Source organism: Apostichopus japonicus, chromosome 8, assembly GCF_037975245.1.
Source record: "Apostichopus japonicus isolate 1M-3 chromosome 8, ASM3797524v1, whole genome shotgun sequence".
Taxonomy (NCBI): domain Eukaryota; kingdom Metazoa; phylum Echinodermata; class Holothuroidea; order Aspidochirotida; family Stichopodidae; genus Apostichopus; species Apostichopus japonicus.
In genome coordinates, this window is record NC_092568.1 from 28285608 (window position 1) to 28307055 (window position 21448).

The following is a 21448-nucleotide window of genomic DNA, read 5'->3' on the forward strand; positions in this document are numbered from 1 at the left end:
AACGTGAGTCTGTATTTTCCAACTTTCCACCTTTTTTCTGGAATTTTTGACAACTAAATCTCTTTTCTTTAAGTTGAGCTTTGGTTTGCATCTCAATTTTGCATCTGTTTAATATGATATACTCGACAACCTACTATATTAAGATATGGATATCGCAACCTAATCCTTGAAATGGCAATGCTTAAAATACTATTTAATCGCAAAACTGATATTTAGGATTTTGGTAGTAACGGTGGGGTACTACGTAAATAGAATAGCGTAGGCATGTAAGGTGAAACTGTTGAATGATCTCGGTGATTCAGCTTGATGTAACCTTTTATAGAAATATTGAGGTAAAAGGCAAACCTTCGACAAAATGTCAAGGTTATGGGGTAGTGAAATAATACATTAATTCATTTGATGGTTAGATGTCATTTCCAGAAACGGTAATTAAAGTGAATCATATGTTTTAAGACGATACCGATGTAAGATAAAATCTTGCTTCCTGTGTAGATTTAGGCCTGTTCAAACTGTAAACGATTATAGCCAGTTATCTTTAGTTTATTCGGAAGATTACATTTTGCTGTTTAGTAGTCGTTTTTTTTTCCAAATACATTGTTTGGACATGGTCAAAAGATAATTTTGGAAGTTAAATGTGGGTGAACGTGTACACTTAACACAAAACGTAGGTCAAATGTAACTTTGGTACAAGGGTCCAAACAGGAAATCCTCCTAGGGTTTTAATATGATCTGGATGAATATTTACAACAGTGATCGGTTGGAAAAGGACCACACAACTTGCACAAAGTTAAGAGGCCAAAGATCGTTTAAGGTGGTACTAAACTGAAAACGTGAAATGTTAACTGAATCTTCTTTGGTGTGAATACGTGCTTCGTTGAGGTCAAACAGAGTTAAAGTTCATCACAGTAGCATTGTCGTAGATAAGTTAAGCCCATGGGTTATACTGAGTGCATTTTCATACCATAACTTAAATCGAAACCTTTTTGCTGTGAGAATGGGCTTGAGTCATTCTGTGTCTCTTCTGATCTACATTAGGAGTTTGTTGCAATACTGTTGGTCGATTCTCTCATGATAAAATCAGTTTATACTTATGTTTTGCTTGCTGGATATTATACAAGTTTTTATCATGTCTGAGCATAGTTGGAGGTTTTGAAAGTGGAAAATGCAGAAACAATTGGCCATAACTTTTAAAATTCTCTGAAAATGTTTTTCCTCCAAAGGGGACATCGTTGTGACAAGAACCAGTCTCTCGGTTCTTTTTTCTCTCTCTTTTTTTTGTCTTAGTGTTTTTCGAAACATGATAGTTTGTACATATCTCTTGTTTGCAAAAGCCAATTGAGCTACCACATCGCTGATGTTTTAGTTCTTGGTTGTCTTTATTTGAACTGCACCATCTGTTGTCGACGAGCCTGCGAATTGGGAATCCCGGTAGTTATGTATAGAATTACCAGCCAGGTAATGTACGCACGTCATAACATATTACTGTACGTTGTATGCATTTCTGGTACTAATACTGTACATTGTAGCATAATAATGAATATAATGTGTCATAGTCTATAGTCTAGGCGTGGAATAGTTGCCTTTGTTGTCAGGAATCCCGTACTCAGTTCAAACAACAAGTTGCCGTTTCAAGCGCGTAACGTATTTCAGAGACAACATTCTATGCGTAGGCACAACTTCTCAATCAAGCCTCGGTTAGACACTGGTATAAAACGGATGACTCTGGTAACAGCTACAGCCAGGCTACATTTCTGTATCGACTGGGCCTGACGTTGGTCTACTTTGGTCTAGCACATTAGTAATAACATAAGTTAGTCCTAACCTCTTCCCAGAAAATGTCAAGAAAATTGGGGAATAAAACCAGCCAGCCATCGTCTCCTTCTACTCCTACCGATGACGTTGTCAGTTCAAACGGTAACTTAAATCAATTCGTTCATGTATTGCTTAATAATGATAGACTAAAGGCTAGGCTTACAGAGAATCGGTAAAACCATCCAGCCTTGCCTAGGCCTAGATGTCTGGATTACGCAGTTTAATATTAATTTAGGATGAGAGATATTCATTCGATCGTTCATGGCGACACTCTAGCTTATTCACCCAATCATCGGTTCAATAAGCGTTGTATTGGTGTTTTTTTTTACCGGTTCGTCGGTTACATAAGCAATATACTGCATGGTGCTAATTTACCCAATCATGTGTTAATTATATTCCTGATGCAATACCTATTTTAGAGATAAGGATCATGACCAAATATTAGCCAAACATTGCATGTAGACCGTTAGTACAATTCGGCCTCAACCACCTCAGGGCCACCCCCAACTAACTGCTTACAATTATGCTTCTGACAAAATATATTAAAATTTCTTTTGGTACACACTTTGGTCTTTTATATAATACACCGAGACACAAACATAGTATGCTATAATCCGAACAATTAGCGCGGTTCAACTGTTTAGATGAGATACATAGAAAAGTCATAGATGTTTTCATTTACACCAGTTGAGAATATATCAAATATTATGTTACGAACTTACGACTTTTGGACATAGAAGTAAGACACTTTTGTTGCTATATTATGAAATTATGTTTATTTTTGTTATTATGTTGGATATTGTAATATTATTTGTATGTATGCTTCCTGGTTTCCCAAAGGTGTTCCAGATTATGTGTATATTTTCAGTGACAATCAACATGCTTGCTTTCAATACTTTATTCTTGGCACTCAGCCAAAATAGGTCTTTACGTTGTTTCTAACCAGTCTGACGGAGTGATCACTGCGTGAATTCATGATGAATATATTCCACAAAACAGTGGAGAAAGACTTATTTGGGGCAACCTTTAATGGATTGAATCAGAGCACATACTGTACTAACTTAAAAAGGTTATTTTTCCCCAGATGAATCACTACTTTTTGACTGAAAGAGATTGTTATTTATGGTGGAGCTCTTGTTTTGTACCTGGTAGGGATATTACACAATCTAAACGGCTTAAATGAGATCTAAAGGTTGAAGTATGATAGTGATTCTACCAATACATCACACGAACGGAGGGGTAACATGGAGTAACATTTTGATCGCTTCATTGTTTAAAGTATTTAAGAATGAACACTTGACAGTTCATCCACAGGGTGGGTGAAAAATATGCTTAGAAAGGCCGTTTAATTCTAGATTCTACCATACATCATATTACAGTTCTGTATTACACTCAGACTTCAAAGCAGAGTGTTCATTCATGCACAAAATAAGGAAGACACATCTAGAGTACAACTGACACTTTGCTTGATTTTATTTCACTGTCAACATATTGGAAGCTTTCTTAAAGCTGTAAGATGCATTCATCAGACACAACATGATTACGGTATAAGTCTAAGGGATAATGTGGTGACTTTCCGCATACGGGAAGCGATTAACAAAAGACATTGAGCTTCTTTTGCAACCCATACAGTCCAACAAAAATCTGTTCTTTATACAAAGTTTCTAAAAACGATTTTGTATACCTTTCCTGTTGCTTGAAAATAAGTTTCTTGTGGAAAGTAGCAAACGTCTTTTCAGAGTTCCATCCCGCTACGCGAAAGATTCTGTCACAGGGACTCACTTGTTGTGCGCCAGAGAAACTGCAGCTGCCCGCGTATTGTGTGCTTTGTATTTGTCTGTGCATATTCAAGACTGGCACATCCTTTAGCCACCTTGATGTTTTAAGAGCTGAATGAGCCTATCCAAGTCAGAGTTACAAATACGTAAAATTATTTTATTATCAACCGCACAAGTTCTTGGAACCGAGCCTGCCAAAGTCAGGACTCTAACAAATTGTGGGCTTATATATACCTAGCCTATGAGCCGTGGTAATGTGATGCATATAAGCTTGTACCAACGCACTTACCAGTTAGGGTTCGTTTAGAGTTCTTACCTACTCTCAAGAGCAGCGTTTTCGTGGAATTGACAGCCTCTTTCTTTCTCTGAGTGATATTAACAGGAATTTACGATAGGATAGCATTAGCATGACAACAAACGACCTTCCACTTTGTCAGACGGAATGAAGCACAATACGTACTGGAGCACAGCAAACAAATGACATTGCTCCACATGTGCTGTCAGACTATGGGAAAAGACTTCTGAGACGTCCGTTCACCTCAAGATCCAACTGTACAATGAAGCGATCAATGAAGCGATCAAAGATCGTTTAGAGTTCTTACCTACTCTCAAGAGCAGCGTTTTCGTGGAATTGACAGCCTCTTTCTTTCTCTGAGTGATATTAACAGGAATTTACGATAGGATAGCATTAGCATGACAACAAACGACCTTCCACTTTGTCAGACGGAATGAAGCACAATACGTACTGGAGCACAGCAAACAAATGACATTGCTCCACATGTGCTGTCAGACTATGGGAAAAGACTTCTGAGACGTCCGTTCACCTCAAGATCCAACTGTACAATGAAGCGATCAATGAAGCGATCAAAGATCGTTTAGAGTTCTTACCTACTCTCAAGAGCAGCGTTTTCGTGGAATTGACAGCCTCTTTCTTTCTCTGAGTGATATTAACAGGAATTTACGATAGGATAGCATTAGCATGACAACAAACGACCTTCCACTTTGTCAGACGGAATGAAGCACAATACGTACTGGAGCACAGCAAACAAATGACATTGCTCCACATGTGCTGTCAGACTATGGGAAAAGACTTCTGAGACGTCCGTTCACCTCAAGATCCAACTGTACAATGAAGCGATCAAAATGTAACTCCATGTAATACAGCAGTATAGTGTGATATATGGTAGAATTTACAATTCACCTGTCCAGTCTGAGCAAAAACATTTCGTGTAGTAAATCATATCTTTGTATTAGAGCTCCAAGAACCATCTGTCCTTATATTTGTGAACTGTTTTTCCTTTTAAAAAGTCACTCCGGCTTTATCATATGAGAGCAGGACACTTCGCCCAAAAACCATTTCGCCCGACTGCCATTTCGCCAAACCTTACCATTTCGCCCAACCAGCCTGGTCATTTCGCCCAACCAGCCTGGTCATTTCGCCCAACCAGCCTGGTCATTTCGCCCAACCTTGATTAAATATGATTCTTCAAAAGAAAACGTTGGGGAATTGTTAACGTGTTAGGGGTTAGGTTTGATAGTAAACGTTCGAATATTAAGGAATAATTGAAACTTGAAGTCCTTTACTTAATATAACTTTAGTAAGGAAACGTTCGAGAATTTTTAACGTTACAGGATACGAACCGAATATTAAGGAATCTTGAGGATGGATTCAGGTTTATGGGGTTAGATTTGATAATAAACGTTCGGGAATTGTCAACGTTACGGGATACGAACCGAGCATAAGGAAACTTGAAGTCGTGGTTTAATTGATTACATATGTGATAACATATGTGGTTACATTGATTAAATATAGTAGTTCAATATTACGGACGGGTTTTGTATCTATATCTATATATATATATATATATATATATATATATATATATATATATATATATATATATATATATATATATATATATATATATATATATGTATATATATATATATGTATATATATATATATATATATATATATATATATATATATATATATATCAATTTAATAAGGAAACTTTCGGGAATTGTTAGTCAGTAGGATCGATCAGGTTATGTTATTCCACACCGATTCCCTTATGTTTGTATAATAATATAACTTCCATATAATAATAATATAACTTCCAATAATATAACCCAAAATAAATGAAATTGAACTAATGAAATAGAAACGGTTATATTATTTAACACCGATTCCCTTATGTTTGTATAATAATGCAACTTCCATATAATATTAATATAACTTCCAATAATATAACCCAAAATAAATGAAATTGAACTAGTGAAATAGAAACGGTTATATTATTCCACACCGATTCCCCTTTGTTTGTATGATAATATAACTTCCATTGTATCAGTAAACGCCTAAAGTAGTGTAATCCTCCCATATACCCGAAATAACTGCTCAGACTCCGATCGATATCGAGCGGACCTCACTTTATTTACCTATTACGAAGTAACCTAACCCAAAATAAATCAAATTGAACTAGTGGAAAAGAAAAAGTGATATTATTCTGACTGAATATTAGTTAAAATAAGGTTGGGCGAAATGACCAACACAGTTGGGCGAAATGACCATGCTGGTTGGGCGAAATGACCAGGCTGGTTGGGCGAAATGACCAGGCTGGTTGAGCGAAATGGCAGTTGGGCGAAATGGTTGTTGGGCGAAGTGACTAGAAAGCTATCATATTTACTCATCCTTATTCATTTATAGTCTCATCTAATCTAGTTTAATTTGCAAAATTGAAAGAATTTTCTCATGGTTGCCTTTTACTTCTCAGGACTATTAGTTTGCTATGCCTGCCATTGTTAAGAGTAGCAATAGCTATGAAGTTTCTTCAACGTGTAAGTATTGCAATTTTCAACTTCTTCCAGTTCACTACCAGTCAAGGTCATCGGTGGTGAGTAGCAGAGGAAGATGCTCTCAATCGTATTGTACCAATTATGAAGACCAAGGCAACTATTTGGGATTTTGTGAACAGTGTTGTAGACGGTACAGAAGGTACCACTTGGATAACTCCGAAAGTCACGGCTCAGCAACTTCTAGCAGAAGCACTCAAAGAGGCCTCCACCTTGATTCATCTAGCAAGCCCTCACCAGGTATTGAATCTGAAGTATTCAACCAAAATATTAGTTACTTTATAATTATATGTTGTTGAAGGCTTGCCCATGTGTATCCAAAAGGAATTTCAACCGGTTTTCTTAGACAATGGTCATTAAATTCATGATAGATTGCATAACACTGGAAATAATTTCAAGTGGAACCATTGATGTCATCATAATAGTCAGTAGAATTGAAAGTTAGGCCCGGGTCTGTAGGATGTAAATGACCGATAGTGAGTTTAATTATTTGTTTTTGTTATTCACAACCTCACACAGTCGCATATGTAGATAAGATTTGAAATATTGGATAAGGAAAAGTCTAAAAAAAGTAATGTGTTTGGTGTGATTTTATGGAAAAGATGCAAGACATTGACAGGAAACTTTTACAGTTTTCATTTTCAAGGGTGATTTTTCATACATTAAAGAATGTGTGGTTCTGTAATGTTCGTTATTCAATATTAGGTTTACAAACAGGAATTGATTCAAGTTTCCTGCAGTTTCTCCCATTCTTCGGAAAGAAAACAGTTTCCTCAGTAACAAAAATGAACACTTGTGAGAACGTACTACATAAAAGTTCGACTCTGTATCCAAAGTTATTTGGAAAGTTCATGAAGTACAATACCTCAATCAGATTGTGTCAGTCGTATGATCAATAGTTTTAACATTTTTAAAATATTGCATCCTCAACCATCTGACTACAGAGAGCCTGAGACTCAGCATACTAGACGCAGTCAGAAGATTTAGGCCTTCAAAAACTGCTGATTCGTCAAGTTCCTTTTCCACCAGCAATAAATCGCACGGCTTAAGTAATGTGAACAAACCAACTCCAAGTGCAAGTTCTAAAGGTACTGCAGGTGGTGGACATGGTTATTCCAGCAGTGGGAGTGTTACATCTAGTGATAGCCAACATAATGCATTGTGCCAGCAGAACGCTTACATGAGCAAACAGGAAAATGCAGGTGCACGACCCAAACAATACAAAGGTATCGATTTATATAATTCAATGGTGATATAGTCTAAGTAAAAGCAAACCCAAACAATAAAAATGTATTGATTTATATTTAAGGGTAAATATAGTTAACGTAAAAGCAAACCCAAACATTTATCTGTAGCTTATATGCGATAGTTATTTGCGATGGACAACTCTCCAAAATAGAAGAAAATCACGTTTAACTTTTGTGTGAATATTTGAGTGTTACTAGACTTGTAAGGGGCTACCAGTTTGCCACTGTCTGATGTCATACTCCCACTATTTATGTAGGAACGTTATGGTATTGCTTATTCCCTCTGCAATGTTTTCACAAGTCCATCCCTAAAACAATCTATCACAGAGAAGTGGGCTATTTTTGATGCCATTAGAGATATTACCTGTTGACCCTGTAATTGCTCGGAGTGTGACAACGAACAAGGGCCAAATGTGTATATCATTCAACACAGTATCAAGTCTCAAAAAAAATGTTTTAATCTCTTTGACTGAGTATACGCCGTTCAAAATTATTTTAGCACATTCAGAAACTGAAAGTTGTCCTAATTATGTTGAACCATGGAGCTATAAACAGATGTTATAGCTCCAAGGTTGAACGTTAAAAGGTCTAACGCCAAAGAGCTTGAATTTCGACACTGAAGAAAATTGAAAATTGAATGTGATGATCATTGGATAAGGGTCTCAAATGAACTAGTGTGTAACTTTGCTGCTCTTTTCTGTATTAAACTATATATGTAAAACATAATTGAAAAAAAGGAAATGATTGTTTTAGTTTAAATAATTTAAATAATTGTTTGTTTTTCTTAGTTCTAGTCCTTTTTTCTTGACAGAATCAAGAACATTTTGTTCTCTCTTAGTATTTGCTTCATTATTTTCTGAACCTTTTATTGTTGACAGCAACGAGTAAATTCAAAACTAGTGAATCTTCCACCAAGAAATCTTCAAAGAAAGGTAAGTAGAATATGTCCAACGAGAAGATTTTTCAATGAAATAAGATAGTAACAAAGTTAATAGTCAGTGTCTTAGTCAACCTTCTAATCTTGATGTCCACTACTAGTATGCAAGAGAAAGCCAGAGCCAGCTAAGGGAGGTAAAAAAGTTTGTAAATTGAATGTTGACCTTTGCACCCATGGAGGGCAGGTAGAAATTTCTCTACTGCTCTGGCTTCTGTCAAAAACGAAAGGTGATTAAAACAACCTTGTTTTGGTTTTTGCACTTTTCATAACAGAATAATACCTCTTACTCTGATTATTAAGATGTGCTACTAGTGAAAATATTGCAGGTACTCCTAAAGTTGTGTGTAAACTACTGGTCACCTTTTCAATTGATATGATCAACTTTGTTTCAAAATCCAAAAAGGTTGTGAAGTGTTGAGAACGGTGATGCAAAAATATGAATGCTCTTCAGGACAATAGTGTAATGATTGCAGGTACCCTAGCATTAAATTCACTAAACAACCACCTCCTGACAGCTTCCCTTAACTTCACTTATTGTAAATGATTTCATCATGCTGAACTCAAAGGTCATGGAATACTTTATTTGATGTTGGGTAAGAAATATTACATAAAATGGACAAATTTGTAAAACCCTTTGTAAACAGGTGTAGCTTTCTTCATCATATACACAATACATTTAGAAATTTATCTATCTGCAGTATTGTATGTGTTCAAAAGCTTAAAAGCGCTTCACACAAATGTAAATCAATAATTTTGCTCAAAGTAGAAACACTTCGGTGCTGTTGCAAATATTACAACAATCTTTGGGGAATAGAAAATGCTAAGGAATGTAGCAGCAAAAGCTTGCCTTTTCTGTGTGTTTTAATATTAACTTCTTATAATTCACTGTAAAAATTTATGTGGCTAACTTTTTACATTAAATGTTATAGGTAGACTACTGTAGGACTACCGATTGATAGGCAAACATATGTCTTGAACAATAAAAGAAACGCACTGTTTGAAGTTGAAGCAAACGTTATTTCCATGTGCAATTATGGTGTTAATAAATCTTATTTGTTGATTTCTTTTATATCTTATCTCACTAACTCTCATTTTGTTTACGTACATTCCTTCCAAAAGGAGTGATTGTGAAAACCATGAGAGATAACCTGCTATGCCCCATTTGTCTTGACCTGCTGGAAAATGCAAAAACACTTCCATGTCAACATGTGGCCTGCAAAAAATGCTTAGAACCATGGGTGGCTAGTAAAGGTCAGCTGAGATGCCCCACTTGTAATACCAGACAAAAGGAACCCGTTGGTGGAGTCCATGGGTTACCTTCTAACTTTATGATGAACAATCTGGCAGCTGAGATGAAGAAACTGGACACACAGGATGAAATAGAGACAGGTATCTTTGAGGAGGAGGAGGAGGAGGAGGAGGAGGAGGATGAGAAAGAATCAGGGTCTGGCGCCCCTGTAGCAGCAGCTTTGTCACCTATAAATTCATTTTTAGATTTTACTTTTGATTACACCAGCTGGCAGAGTATTCCAGTGGCTGAGACGAGTTACTTGGAAATACTGGGGAAACAATTCAAGGTGAAGGGATCCACAGCAAAACTGAAGTTGCAATTTTGTGATGTACAGGGCCAACCCATTCGAGGCAAATCCAGAGATGGTATTACAGCTTTTGTAATACATCCGGACGGAGAGAAAATTCCGATTTTAGACGTAGCCTTTAGAAAGAGGACTGGAGATTACACAGTCAGTTTTGCAGCAGAGCAGATAGGAACACATTCAGTTGAAGTAACCCTGAACGGGGAGTCAGTTGTTGGATCCCCATCAAAAATTGTGGTACGACCAAACGGGATTATGGATCGCACACTGAGCCCCACTTTGCATGCACCCAAGGGAATTTTGGCCACACCTGATGAAATTTATGTCACAGACGAAAGTGACAAGGTCTATGTACAAACAGATTGGCAGGATGATTGGGATGGTTTTGGCATGGACAAGCCACACCACAAAGAGTTTACACAGATATCACCCTTTGGTATCGCAAAATGCAACGATAAGCTCCTCATCACAGATAGCTACAACAATTGCATCTACGTTTATGTTCACATGGTATGCATGACCAACTTTGGGAAACGAGTAATGGAGCAACCAACTGGGATAGCAGTGAGTAAAGATGGAACAATCTACGTTGCAGACTGCGCATCAAATACTATTGACGTATTCCTGCCCAATTATTCCCACAAAAGAAGCATTGACGCCAAGGGGAATGGTTCCCTCAAACATCTTGCCCTAAACCAATCAGAGGATAGAATTATAGTGGCAGACGACAAGACCAGCGTTATTAAGATCATCGATGTTAACAGCGAAAAGGTGGTTAAATTCATCAAGACGAGGATCAGTCAAGCACTGGCAACTCCTTTTGGTGTTGCATTAGATCATGAGGACAATATATATGTATCAGTGACATTTGACCCATCAAAGTTGACCCCCAAAAAAGGAACAGCTAAGCATTTCAGGCGAAAAGGAGCTGTCATGGTATATAATTCAATTGGTTATTTCCTTGGTACAATCGGCGAAAAAGAATTAATAAATCCCCGTGGTATTTGCCTTATTAATGATGATGACGATTCACCTCGACTCTTGGTTGTTGAAGGTGGTGATTCTGAATCACAGTTTGGGTGTATAAAAGTATTCAGCCTGTAATACAAAATAAGGCTGCCTACATAAAACTAAACACTGTTAAATGAACACTAAATCATATTGGATGATTACATATTGTAATAACATCTAGTGTACATAGCAACATGAATTTGAATTACCTTTCATTATCTTAAACGAAATACTATTTCATATGTAACCGTGCCTTATATATAAATATTTCCAGTACATGTGTGGATAAGAATATTGGAAGTCATTGATTGCACACATGCATAAATCATTAATTTCTCTGAGACATAAAAACGTTTGTTTCCAAGACATTTTCCTAAGTCAAGAGGCACCATACCACTTTAAAGGTAAATTACTTTCCTAATACTTACTCGTCTTTATTGATGGAAATCCGTGCTTGAAGTTATTTTCCAAAAGGGCCCTCTTGCATAAAGAGAAACATGTGGATGCTGAAATAAATTCGTTATGTAAATCTACTCAAAGTTGTATGATTTTCATGTGTAACATTTTGGATATTCTTTTATAGCTTAGTTTTGGTTCCAATGATTCAAAGGTTCCATGGAACATTGTGGTTTGAGCAAAGCTCATCTACAGTCGGGATTATTTTTCTTTTCTTCTTTTTTTGCCACTGTATGCCTACATTCCTTGTTCAGCAGCTGATGATATGATATCATATAAATATAATAATCCACTTTTCTTTTTTCTTCATGACGGATGTGCAATAGAAGTAAGATCTTTTTTAAGATAAATCTTGATTTTGCGTAGAGTGTACCACTATATGTGGCTCAATACATAGTAACCGAAGGTACAATAAAGTTCCTGGTACTGTTAGTATGTTTAATACTCTAGTTACACAAAATTATCAGTGATGATAGAATTGTGCATAGTTTCCGAATGTTTGCTCAATTCAAAGATAAAGTTTACACTATACTTCCTGTGAGCAAAAATTTCCATTTTAGATACACTGATCCATCCATCCTTCCCTTTCGTTGAGTTGCTTTCATTTGTCATTTTCTCATTCTCGTCATGTAAATTCAACAAAATATCGTCATTAATGGTTGCCAAATATCGTTCTTGTCCTTTTAAAACATTCTATCAGGTATAAGGTAGTTCCATGTGTCTTTTACTCATTCATTTCTGATTATCGTGATATTTACCCCACGGGTATATTAATGTCCGCGAAGCTTAAGTTGAAATTTAATCATAACTCCTGCAGGCCCATAGCTAGACTTGTTAATTTTTAGTTCACAATAATTGGTTTATTGTTTTCAAATTTCTGCATAAATAATCATCACAATGTTTATTTAAAAGGGTTAGGCTATTAAAAAGGACACAAGAAGATACTAAGTAATAAAAATGATCAGGTATCTTTCTTGACAATGTTGAAATATGGATCCAGTTTAGACCAATGAATATTAAACTTAAACGCCATTAGATGGTCACATAATGTCTTTCTAAATATTTTTTTTCTGTGAGCTTTTTGTAGCGTATATCCTTCTTGATCAAGTAGTCACAAGGGTCGGATTTAGCTTGTGTGTGTTGGGGGGGGGGCAGGCAATGGTTGGGGCCCTTTCAGCAATACCTCCATTTTGTATAGCTATTGTTAGCTTAAGTGTAACGACTGCGCTGATTGAGTATCACGTAAACACATCTCGGATGATTCAGATCAAATTAGCGATGAGATTGTCGTAGTGCATATCGTCTGTATATATATCGCTCATCTCTGAAGACGACGATTTTATATTGAAATATATGGGGACTTCTGAGGAAGAGGGGAGGGGCTTGAAGGGGGGATGTCCGTCACTGCATGGTAGTCGATTATAAACCTTTGTCATAGTATATAATTGTATTTACTGCAAATAGTTAAACATGAGATTTCGTAGAGCAATAACACAGACTATTTTATGATTTCATTTATTTTCGTAAATAAAAATCAACAGTCTGTAATAATGTATGTTTAAGAATCTTCACAACCAGATACGTTAACGTATTACAAAGACGGCACCCCGTTTTTTCAATAAGGTGCTCTTCTAATGTAGCTTAAATTTCATGAATAGGAAATTTCCATTATAACTTAGCTTACATGAAACATTTTCATTACAATTGAACATGATATCAAGCTGAAAATTCATGAATGAGAATAACATACCAGTTCAAAGCTTACGCTAAATCTGAAGACTAGGGCCACAATTTATAGTAGAGTGAAACAAAACAATATTTATTACCGAGAGAAGCCCATTTCTTGAAGTCGGGTTCATATATGTTTCTGTCTCTGGATGGTATTAAACTATATAATACGTGAAAGGAACTATAAACAGATGATTGCTCTGATCACAAGCTAAGATGTTTGGCACTTCTCATAGTCATTGAGGCAGGCAGGCAACAGCCAGATTAAACATATTTGAATGTGTAACAATTCCAATCAAAGTTTGCTAGTAAGAGGGGTATTCTGGTGGTTAAAGTTGATCGTGTTTAACTTAAGTTTTGGGAAATCTTCAGCACACTTAAGTCAAAAACACATCTTCATTGCATGATGTATGGCAAGCATACAATATTCTGTGAATTCAGCAGCAGCAGAGTGGATGATGTCATAATGGCAATGGAGCTGTGCCTTGTGTGTAAGTGTATTTGTTGTTTATGAATTATAAGATAATGCTCCTAGAAATAGGTAAAGGTTTAATGGAATTCTAAATAAATGATACGGTACATTTAGAGCCAAGCAAGTATTTCCAAGTATGATTGCATTTCAAGAAAAACTCATATTGAGAAGAAGTTCGAAGATGGGAAGAATGGAGAACCGGGGAGGGAATCCATCAACTTAATAATCAGTTCATCCAAATTACATTTCCCATTAAATACATACACAGATGGTTGTCTTTTTGTTGCATGCACTTTAATAGCAGGACAGGAATACAAGAGAAAACATACTATACTTTAAACACAATTTCCAATACTAATAACACCGAAGGAAAAGTATACAATCCATTGTACCACACAGTAAGCTTAGCTAGGGTACATTAAAGTGCCGTGCATAATGTCATTACATGACTACACAAAGGGAAAAGTGTTTGACTAAACTGAATTGAGTAAAAAGTCCCGAATATGAGTAAGGAAAATTTATCACATGGAAAAGGTACTTGCATGTCCTTATAATTCAGACACATCATCGTACCATAGATACGATCAAGACCGCACTGCAGTAGTCTAGTCAACCCAACAGATTTGTCGATCTCGATACGGGTAGGATTAAATTGTCAAAACAAGGGTACAGCAGAACCCTGCCACACCTTTCGGTGTTGCAGTAGATCAAAAAGACTGACATATTTATTTCATTGACTTTTGATTAAAACCAAGTGTTTGGAAATAATAACACACGCAATTAATATTCATGTTCCTAGTGGATATTATCTGGGAACAATTGGTGATCAAGATCTGGTACGAACCCGTGGTATTTGCATTGTCAATGACCCATCACCGCAGCTCTTGGTGGTTGAAGCTGGAAAATCTGAACAGAGTTCATGTATAAATATTTACAGAATTTAATTGAAGAGTATTGTGGTAGAAACATTATTGTAGGATCGTTTTCAGCAGGGAAGGCTTTTTGTTTTAAGAATGAGTGTTTCTGTCAGTTTGAGGAATCGTGGAAATAAGTATTCATACACATACAGCTGGTGGTTTTTCTTGCATATAATTCGGCGCATGTATGTATGTTTTTTATCTTCTCTCATGTATAACATAAGAATTAACACTTTAGACCTAAGGAAGCACAGAGAGCACATGTCAACCGATTGTCTCCGGATAGTGTCTGCCACTAAAGCCAACATAAACGTATTTTCTGTAAGACCTTTGACAGTTATCGTACATAAATAGTTGATAAACGTATTTGGCGTGACTATCGTAATGTTTATGCAATTTTAAGAGTATAAACGATGTTTAAATGACGTAAGGCTAAGCCCGTGGTCATTATAATTGAGACAGCAGTTTGACCTGTCTCGCTTTCTCAGCCTTTCTTTATCTTAAAAGAAATAATTTGCAAGTTAATTAAACAATGATCTTACATCAATTATTCTTTGGGACGAATTTACTTCAATCGAAGCTTTAAAGTAAAATATCTGAGGACTAAGCTGGCCTAACTGCACAAACATCCTTTGTACAGTACTGTGTTCATCGTATAACCTGTCCTAGAAACAAGTCTGAGTATTTGGGAAATTACGTTCTCCCAAGTAGAGGATAAATCCTTATAAGGTTACCTCTGTGACTGTATTCTAAGTTAAAGACGTTGGATTGCGTTATTGACGCAGTGCTTTCGTTTTGCGGTATTGACGCAGTGCGCTCGTATTGAGTATTTGGTTCAGTGCGTCTAAATTGCGTCGATAATTGTTCTGAATTAGTTATGTTAGGCCAAAACTGAATACATCTACTCAGCTAACATCTAATATATTAGTCTGTTTATATAACTTAGTCCGTCATTACGCTTGTTCGTTGATTCTGCATTTTGATTGCATTAATCTGTTGAGACAAATAACTTTGGAAGACAGATGGAGAATAAAACCGAATGAAAGTTATGACATATAAATCCACTGTCTTAATCTCTGTGCTTCATAGGAAACACGGAGAAGTTTAAAAAAAAAGGGCAAAGCGGAGACGTCTTGGGGCGGCCGACGTTACAGTACCATACAGAAGCATATATAATTCCAAGGACAGATTTTTGAAAGAGATGTAACTCATTGAAGTAAAACAAAACCATATTTCAGTTGAGATGCAACTGTTCAATACGGTTAACGTTTGCGGAACTACGAAACAACGTGGGTTAGGACGTACGTTTATTCACTATAAGATCCGAATGAAAATACATAACAAATCGTCTTCGTTTGTTACATAAGAAATGTTAAATTCCAACACAGTGTAAAAATTTCCAGGCTCCAGGGTACGGTCGACCTAACCAACTGGGGATATGGACACTGATTATATTATGTCCGGAGGTTCGAAACCATGAAGGAAGGCCGTCATTCCACTGCATGCCTTGCCACTTATATCGAACAATACTAGTTCTGTTTCATGAAATATTTTGCCTAAATATGGGGATCAATCAAATCAGCCAACATGAAAACATTTGTAAATCTTAAAGTATTTTAAACCTGAGTGGTTTTGGGAAGTCCTGGCGTGCCGTATGGCAGTTTGACTTTTTACAGTTCTATGACGCTAATAGTAAATAGTCCGCTCCGCAGACGCTTTATTTAGGAATTTGGTCGCTGTACGATTTGTGCTGCTAGGTGAATTCAAACTCATCGGTAAGATGAGGAAGTAAATCATCATAAACAAAATAATTCTACTATCCACGTCTTTCGACCAGGCTCGGTGAAAGAAGAACATTCGGGCGCAGCCGGAACCCGAATTCGTTACATCCTTTCTCGCTTTAATCAAGTTAACCCCCCCCCCCCCCCAAAAAAAATGATTTGGACCTAATAGAGTGAAATTTGATTTTCATTTTTCACCTTCAAAGTACGTCCGTTTTATCCAGTATTGCACACATGAAATACTTTCTATGAGTACTGAAGTTCTCCTATTTTGTATGGGCACATATAATTTATTTTGTGAAGGCTTTATTTGCTAAGTGAGATACAACAAAAGGCTTCAATATGAGAAACAACTTACCTTTTTGAAAAACCGACACTTCCATAACAAGTGCCTTTCCCTGCAAGTTAAAACACTCATTAATGAAAAGCTTCACATGCAATGAAAATACTAAATTTATTTTACCAAAGTTTTTACAGAAAGTATTGCATGTGAGTGTAAACCATGAGCTTAACAAATGTACCACTTCATGCAACGTCATGAACAAGAAACAGTCTGTCAAAACATCCATGTGATTATGTTTTCATTTTTTATGGTTCTATTCTCTGTGATTCTTTTTCGAAACAAAACTTCTCTGATACAAGGTATACTGAATCTTACTGCTAAAGAAGGAAAAACTCCCTTCTTCATTCCTGTTTCGAAATTGTTTAACTTCTTATGTTTATTTTGTAATTCTGTTATAAATGAGCATGACAAATTGACAAAAATGTATATATTAACCTGTTGAAAGAATAAGTATGTTTTTTAAGTTCTTGTCTGCTATTTCTATTACAAGATACCTGAAACAAAGAAAACAATTTTTTTCAGGAACTGGCCTACAATTTATCAAATTCATTAAATCATTTGATGGATCTTAAATCAAAACATTCACAAGAGAAGAAGACATGCAATTGCGCGAGATTTGATCAAGGAGACTGCATAGTAAGTTACACTACTACAGGTTTGGAATACACTTAGGAAAAATAAAAGGATTTGGATGGAGTATGGTGCAGACTGCGAAATCAAACACAAACCTTCCTTTGGACTATCTCTTTTAAGTATTGGCAGTTTAAAGTATTCTGGAACCATCTCTTGTTTGAATCACAAATTGACCTCTGTGTATCTTCTGACTGAGCCCTCTGACTTTAATGGTGGTGGTAGCTTTTGTCTCTTATCATAGCAGCTTACGAGTATATCTGACGTATTCAGTGTGAAGGGCATCCCCCCCCCCCCCACACACACACACAAACACACCTTCATCCCAAACAGCACAGTACCTACTCACTTCACTTGGTCTGAAAAGTTTGGTTTGACGATTTTTGCTTCCAGTGTGCAGCCTAACACAAATGATGTGGGTGATTCCAATGCTCTGTAAGTATTGCAACTATACATGAAGAGAAAGTGATGATGTCAAAAACTGATAGATTAACGCGGCCTAAAATAAAGGCTGAATATCACCCTGTTTCAGTAGTATTTTAATATCCCCAAGGTTCAGCATAAGTGATAAAATAATTACATCCTCTGCAAGCTTTAATGCCTTACACAATGCTGACAACTTTCATGAAGATTAAAAGTATATTTAACAGTTTTCTAAAGAAGATTCCTTTGGTCTCGCAGAATTTAAATGGCGGAGTCATTGAGGTGTTTCGGTGCTTGTAAACCTTTCACTCCAGGAGGACGGGTTATTCTCCTCTGCTTTCTGAAAAGCATGAAATCATTGCACAGATTCAACACCAGTTGCTGTGCGTATAGGCGACGTTGGTTAGTTGCTCTCTAACTTCAAATGAACAAGGACGTATAGATATAGTTAAGCAATATGTCAGAGAAATGAGGAGCCCAAATTTGCGTTAAGGCTACATGGGCCATCGTCTTTCCTTCCTTATTTGGTATGTTTATATTGTTAGTTCGAGTTTAAATGTTCATTTTTATGAAACTGTTGAAATTGATTTATATGCATGGTTGACGGGTCTTAATGTTATTTTCTGAAAGTTTGTAACATGATTCCTCAGGAACGATATATTGGGTTAATGCCATATGTGGTACACTGACAACCAATAGGCTGCATGTGCGGCTGGTTGCTCTGAGAAGTAATGGCATGCATAAAACATGCATACTAAATAATGTTAGAATCTTTAACTTAAGCGTTCAGAAGTTGACTACGACGTGTTTGCTTCCTTCCATATATGGTATGTTAATATATTGAGCAAGTGTAGAAGAGTTCTATGAATGAAATATTGGCATTAATATATTTTATATGGAGAAGGACGGGATTTCAAGAAACACATTTTGACAAAGTTTTCATACATGCAAGGCACACTATTGCTCTAATTACCTGCACAATTTCTAGCATTCTTGATGGAGGTTGAGAATAACTTTAGTACATATTTTCCCATTTTTAATCACTGGTAATAGTAAATTAAACTATTGAGTGGGAGGGGCGGACTGACCAATATTTCTCTAACTTTGTCCCTTGTGATCCAAAAAGCCAACTAGAGCACCAGAGGTAGTGGAGTAAATATGAATCTATCCAAAATATCGAATTGAAAATAGAAGGAAAACCGGTGGCCAGTTTTAGTAACTTCGCGTAACAAATTTCACATTTGTTGATGACACGATCGAAGTGTCAATATTTTATCTCAAAAAAAAAATCGACTGTTTCATCTCAGATTTGAGCTTTTCTTTTCTCAGACATTTGACTTTTGCTGGACAATTTTACTTTCTTTCTCGAAATTTCAACCTGTAGTACCGAAATTTCTGTTTTTATCTCACAATTTCTATACAAAAAGAAATTTTTTTAGACAGTGTTTTATCTCTAAATTTTGATTATTTTATTTTAAACGTTTCCAACTTTCCACCTTTTTTTCTGGATTTTTCCACTATTCAATCTCTTTTCTTTTATGTTGAGCTTTGGTTTTGCATCTCACTATTTCAACTATTTAATCTGAAGTAATCAACAACCTACAGTGTTATGATATGGAAATTGCAAATTATTCCTTGAAATTACAATGCTTAAAATACTATTTAATCTCCAAATACCACCTTTCCTTGATATTTAGGATTAGGATAGAAACAGTGGGGTAAAATAGAGTAGTGTATGGAATTAAGGTTCAAATAAACGATTGAATGAAATCGGTGTTTCACATATTTCAACTTTTGATAGAAATGTTCAGGTTTGAAACTTTCGACAGGTTTTTATGATTATGGAGGAGTGAAACAAGGATAAGAGGTCAAAGGTCGTTTCAGGAGGTAATAAGCTGAGAACGTGAAATATTTTTCAAACAGAATTTTCTTGCTGAAAATAGAATTGTGTGAATGTGATTTTATATCAAAGTTTGTAGCAATAATCAGTTGATAGTGGGTTAAAAGAATGGGCAAAGGTCAAAAGTCATATGAAGCTATTAGCAACCAAAGGAATAATGCTTCAAGCCTGAGCTCAGATGTTTACGAATAGTGACTCCAGAGTTCATTTTAAGCATGGTACAGATAAAAACATGGAATTAGTTGGAGTAAATAGTATATTCTCTCAACAGTTTGTGTCCTCTCTGCTGATATATACTTGTTTCGTTGAGGTCAATTAAAGGATCACAATTTATCACAGTGTAGCCAAAGCTTTGCCGTAGAAAAGTTCAGCCAGAGGTTACACTGATCGTATGTTTATTCCGTAGTTAAATGGAAAGATTTTGCTGTGCAAATGGGTTTTAATCATTCTGTTTCTCTATTGATCTAAATTACATAAATCTACATTTTTCCTCCAAAGGATCGAGGCATTTACCATTGAAGTTACTTCAAGTTAGTAAGGGGACAGCGTTGTTGCAAAAAGCAGTATCTCAGTTCTTTTCTCTCTTTATTTTCCTTTCATTTTTGTCATGGTGTTTTTGAAATATGTCACTTGTTTGCGAAAGTCCATATAGCTACAACATCGTTCATATTCCGGTTCTTGTTTGTCTTTTCTTGAAGTACGCCATATGTTGTCGACGAGCCAGCGACTTGGAAATACCCGTAGTTATGAATAGAAATACCAGCCAGGTTATGATTAACGTCATAAACACTTGCTGTACGTTGTTTGCACTTCCTGTTCCTATTCCTGTACTTAGACTGTACATTGTAGCATAAAAATGTATTTATATGTTTAGGTAGGCGCGGACTAAGTTGCCAATGTTGTCAGGAGTTCTGCACTCAGTTTAAACAACAAAGTTGTGCTCGTCAGATACTTGTAACTTTTTTTCAGAAACAACATTATATGCTTAGGCATAACTTCTGGATCAAGCCTCGGTTAGACACTGGTATCAAACGGATGACTGGTAACGGATACAACCAGGCTATAGTTCCGTGTCGTCTGGGCCTAATGTTAGTCTACTGTAGGCTAGCACAGTAGTAGTAGCACAAGTTAGTCCTAACTTCTTCCAGAAAGGGCTAAGCATAATGTGGAATGAAAACAACCTTTCATCGTCTCTTTCCACTCCTCTAAATGACGGTGTCCGTTCAAACGGTAACTTGGATAAGTTTGCTCATGTATGCTAACGAATGATAGACTTAAGGTTAGGCATACAGAGAAACGGTAAAACAACACCCGTTCTAGGCCCAGAGGTCTGCAGTAGGCAGCCTAATATTTATTTAGGATGGGATCTATTTATTCGATCGTATGTTCATGGTGTTCTTACTCATTTACCCGATTGTAGGTTCAAGGATAATTATATAATTACATGGAGTAACAGCTTTATCGCTTCATTTCTTAGAGGTTTTAGGGATGAGGGACTTGACAGTTCATCCACAGGGTGGGATATGACTTTGCTTAGGGAGGGTATGTAATCCCTCCGTTCG

General features: G+C 36.3%; 1 protein-coding gene across 1 annotated transcript; it reads left to right on the forward strand.

Moving 5' to 3' along the window:
* Window positions 1-1524: 1524 nt before the first annotated feature.
* Window positions 1525-11688, forward strand: LOC139971660 (uncharacterized). The gene is made up of 5 exons (XM_071978324.1): window positions 1525-1914; window positions 6462-6686; window positions 7391-7672; window positions 8572-8625; window positions 9750-11688. Exons 1-5 carry the CDS (start codon window positions 1836-1838, stop codon window positions 11327-11329), a joined length of 2220 nt encoding a protein of 739 aa, XP_071834425.1. The 5' UTR covers window positions 1525-1835; the 3' UTR covers window positions 11330-11688.
* The last annotated feature ends 9760 nt before the right edge of the window (window positions 11689-21448 follow it).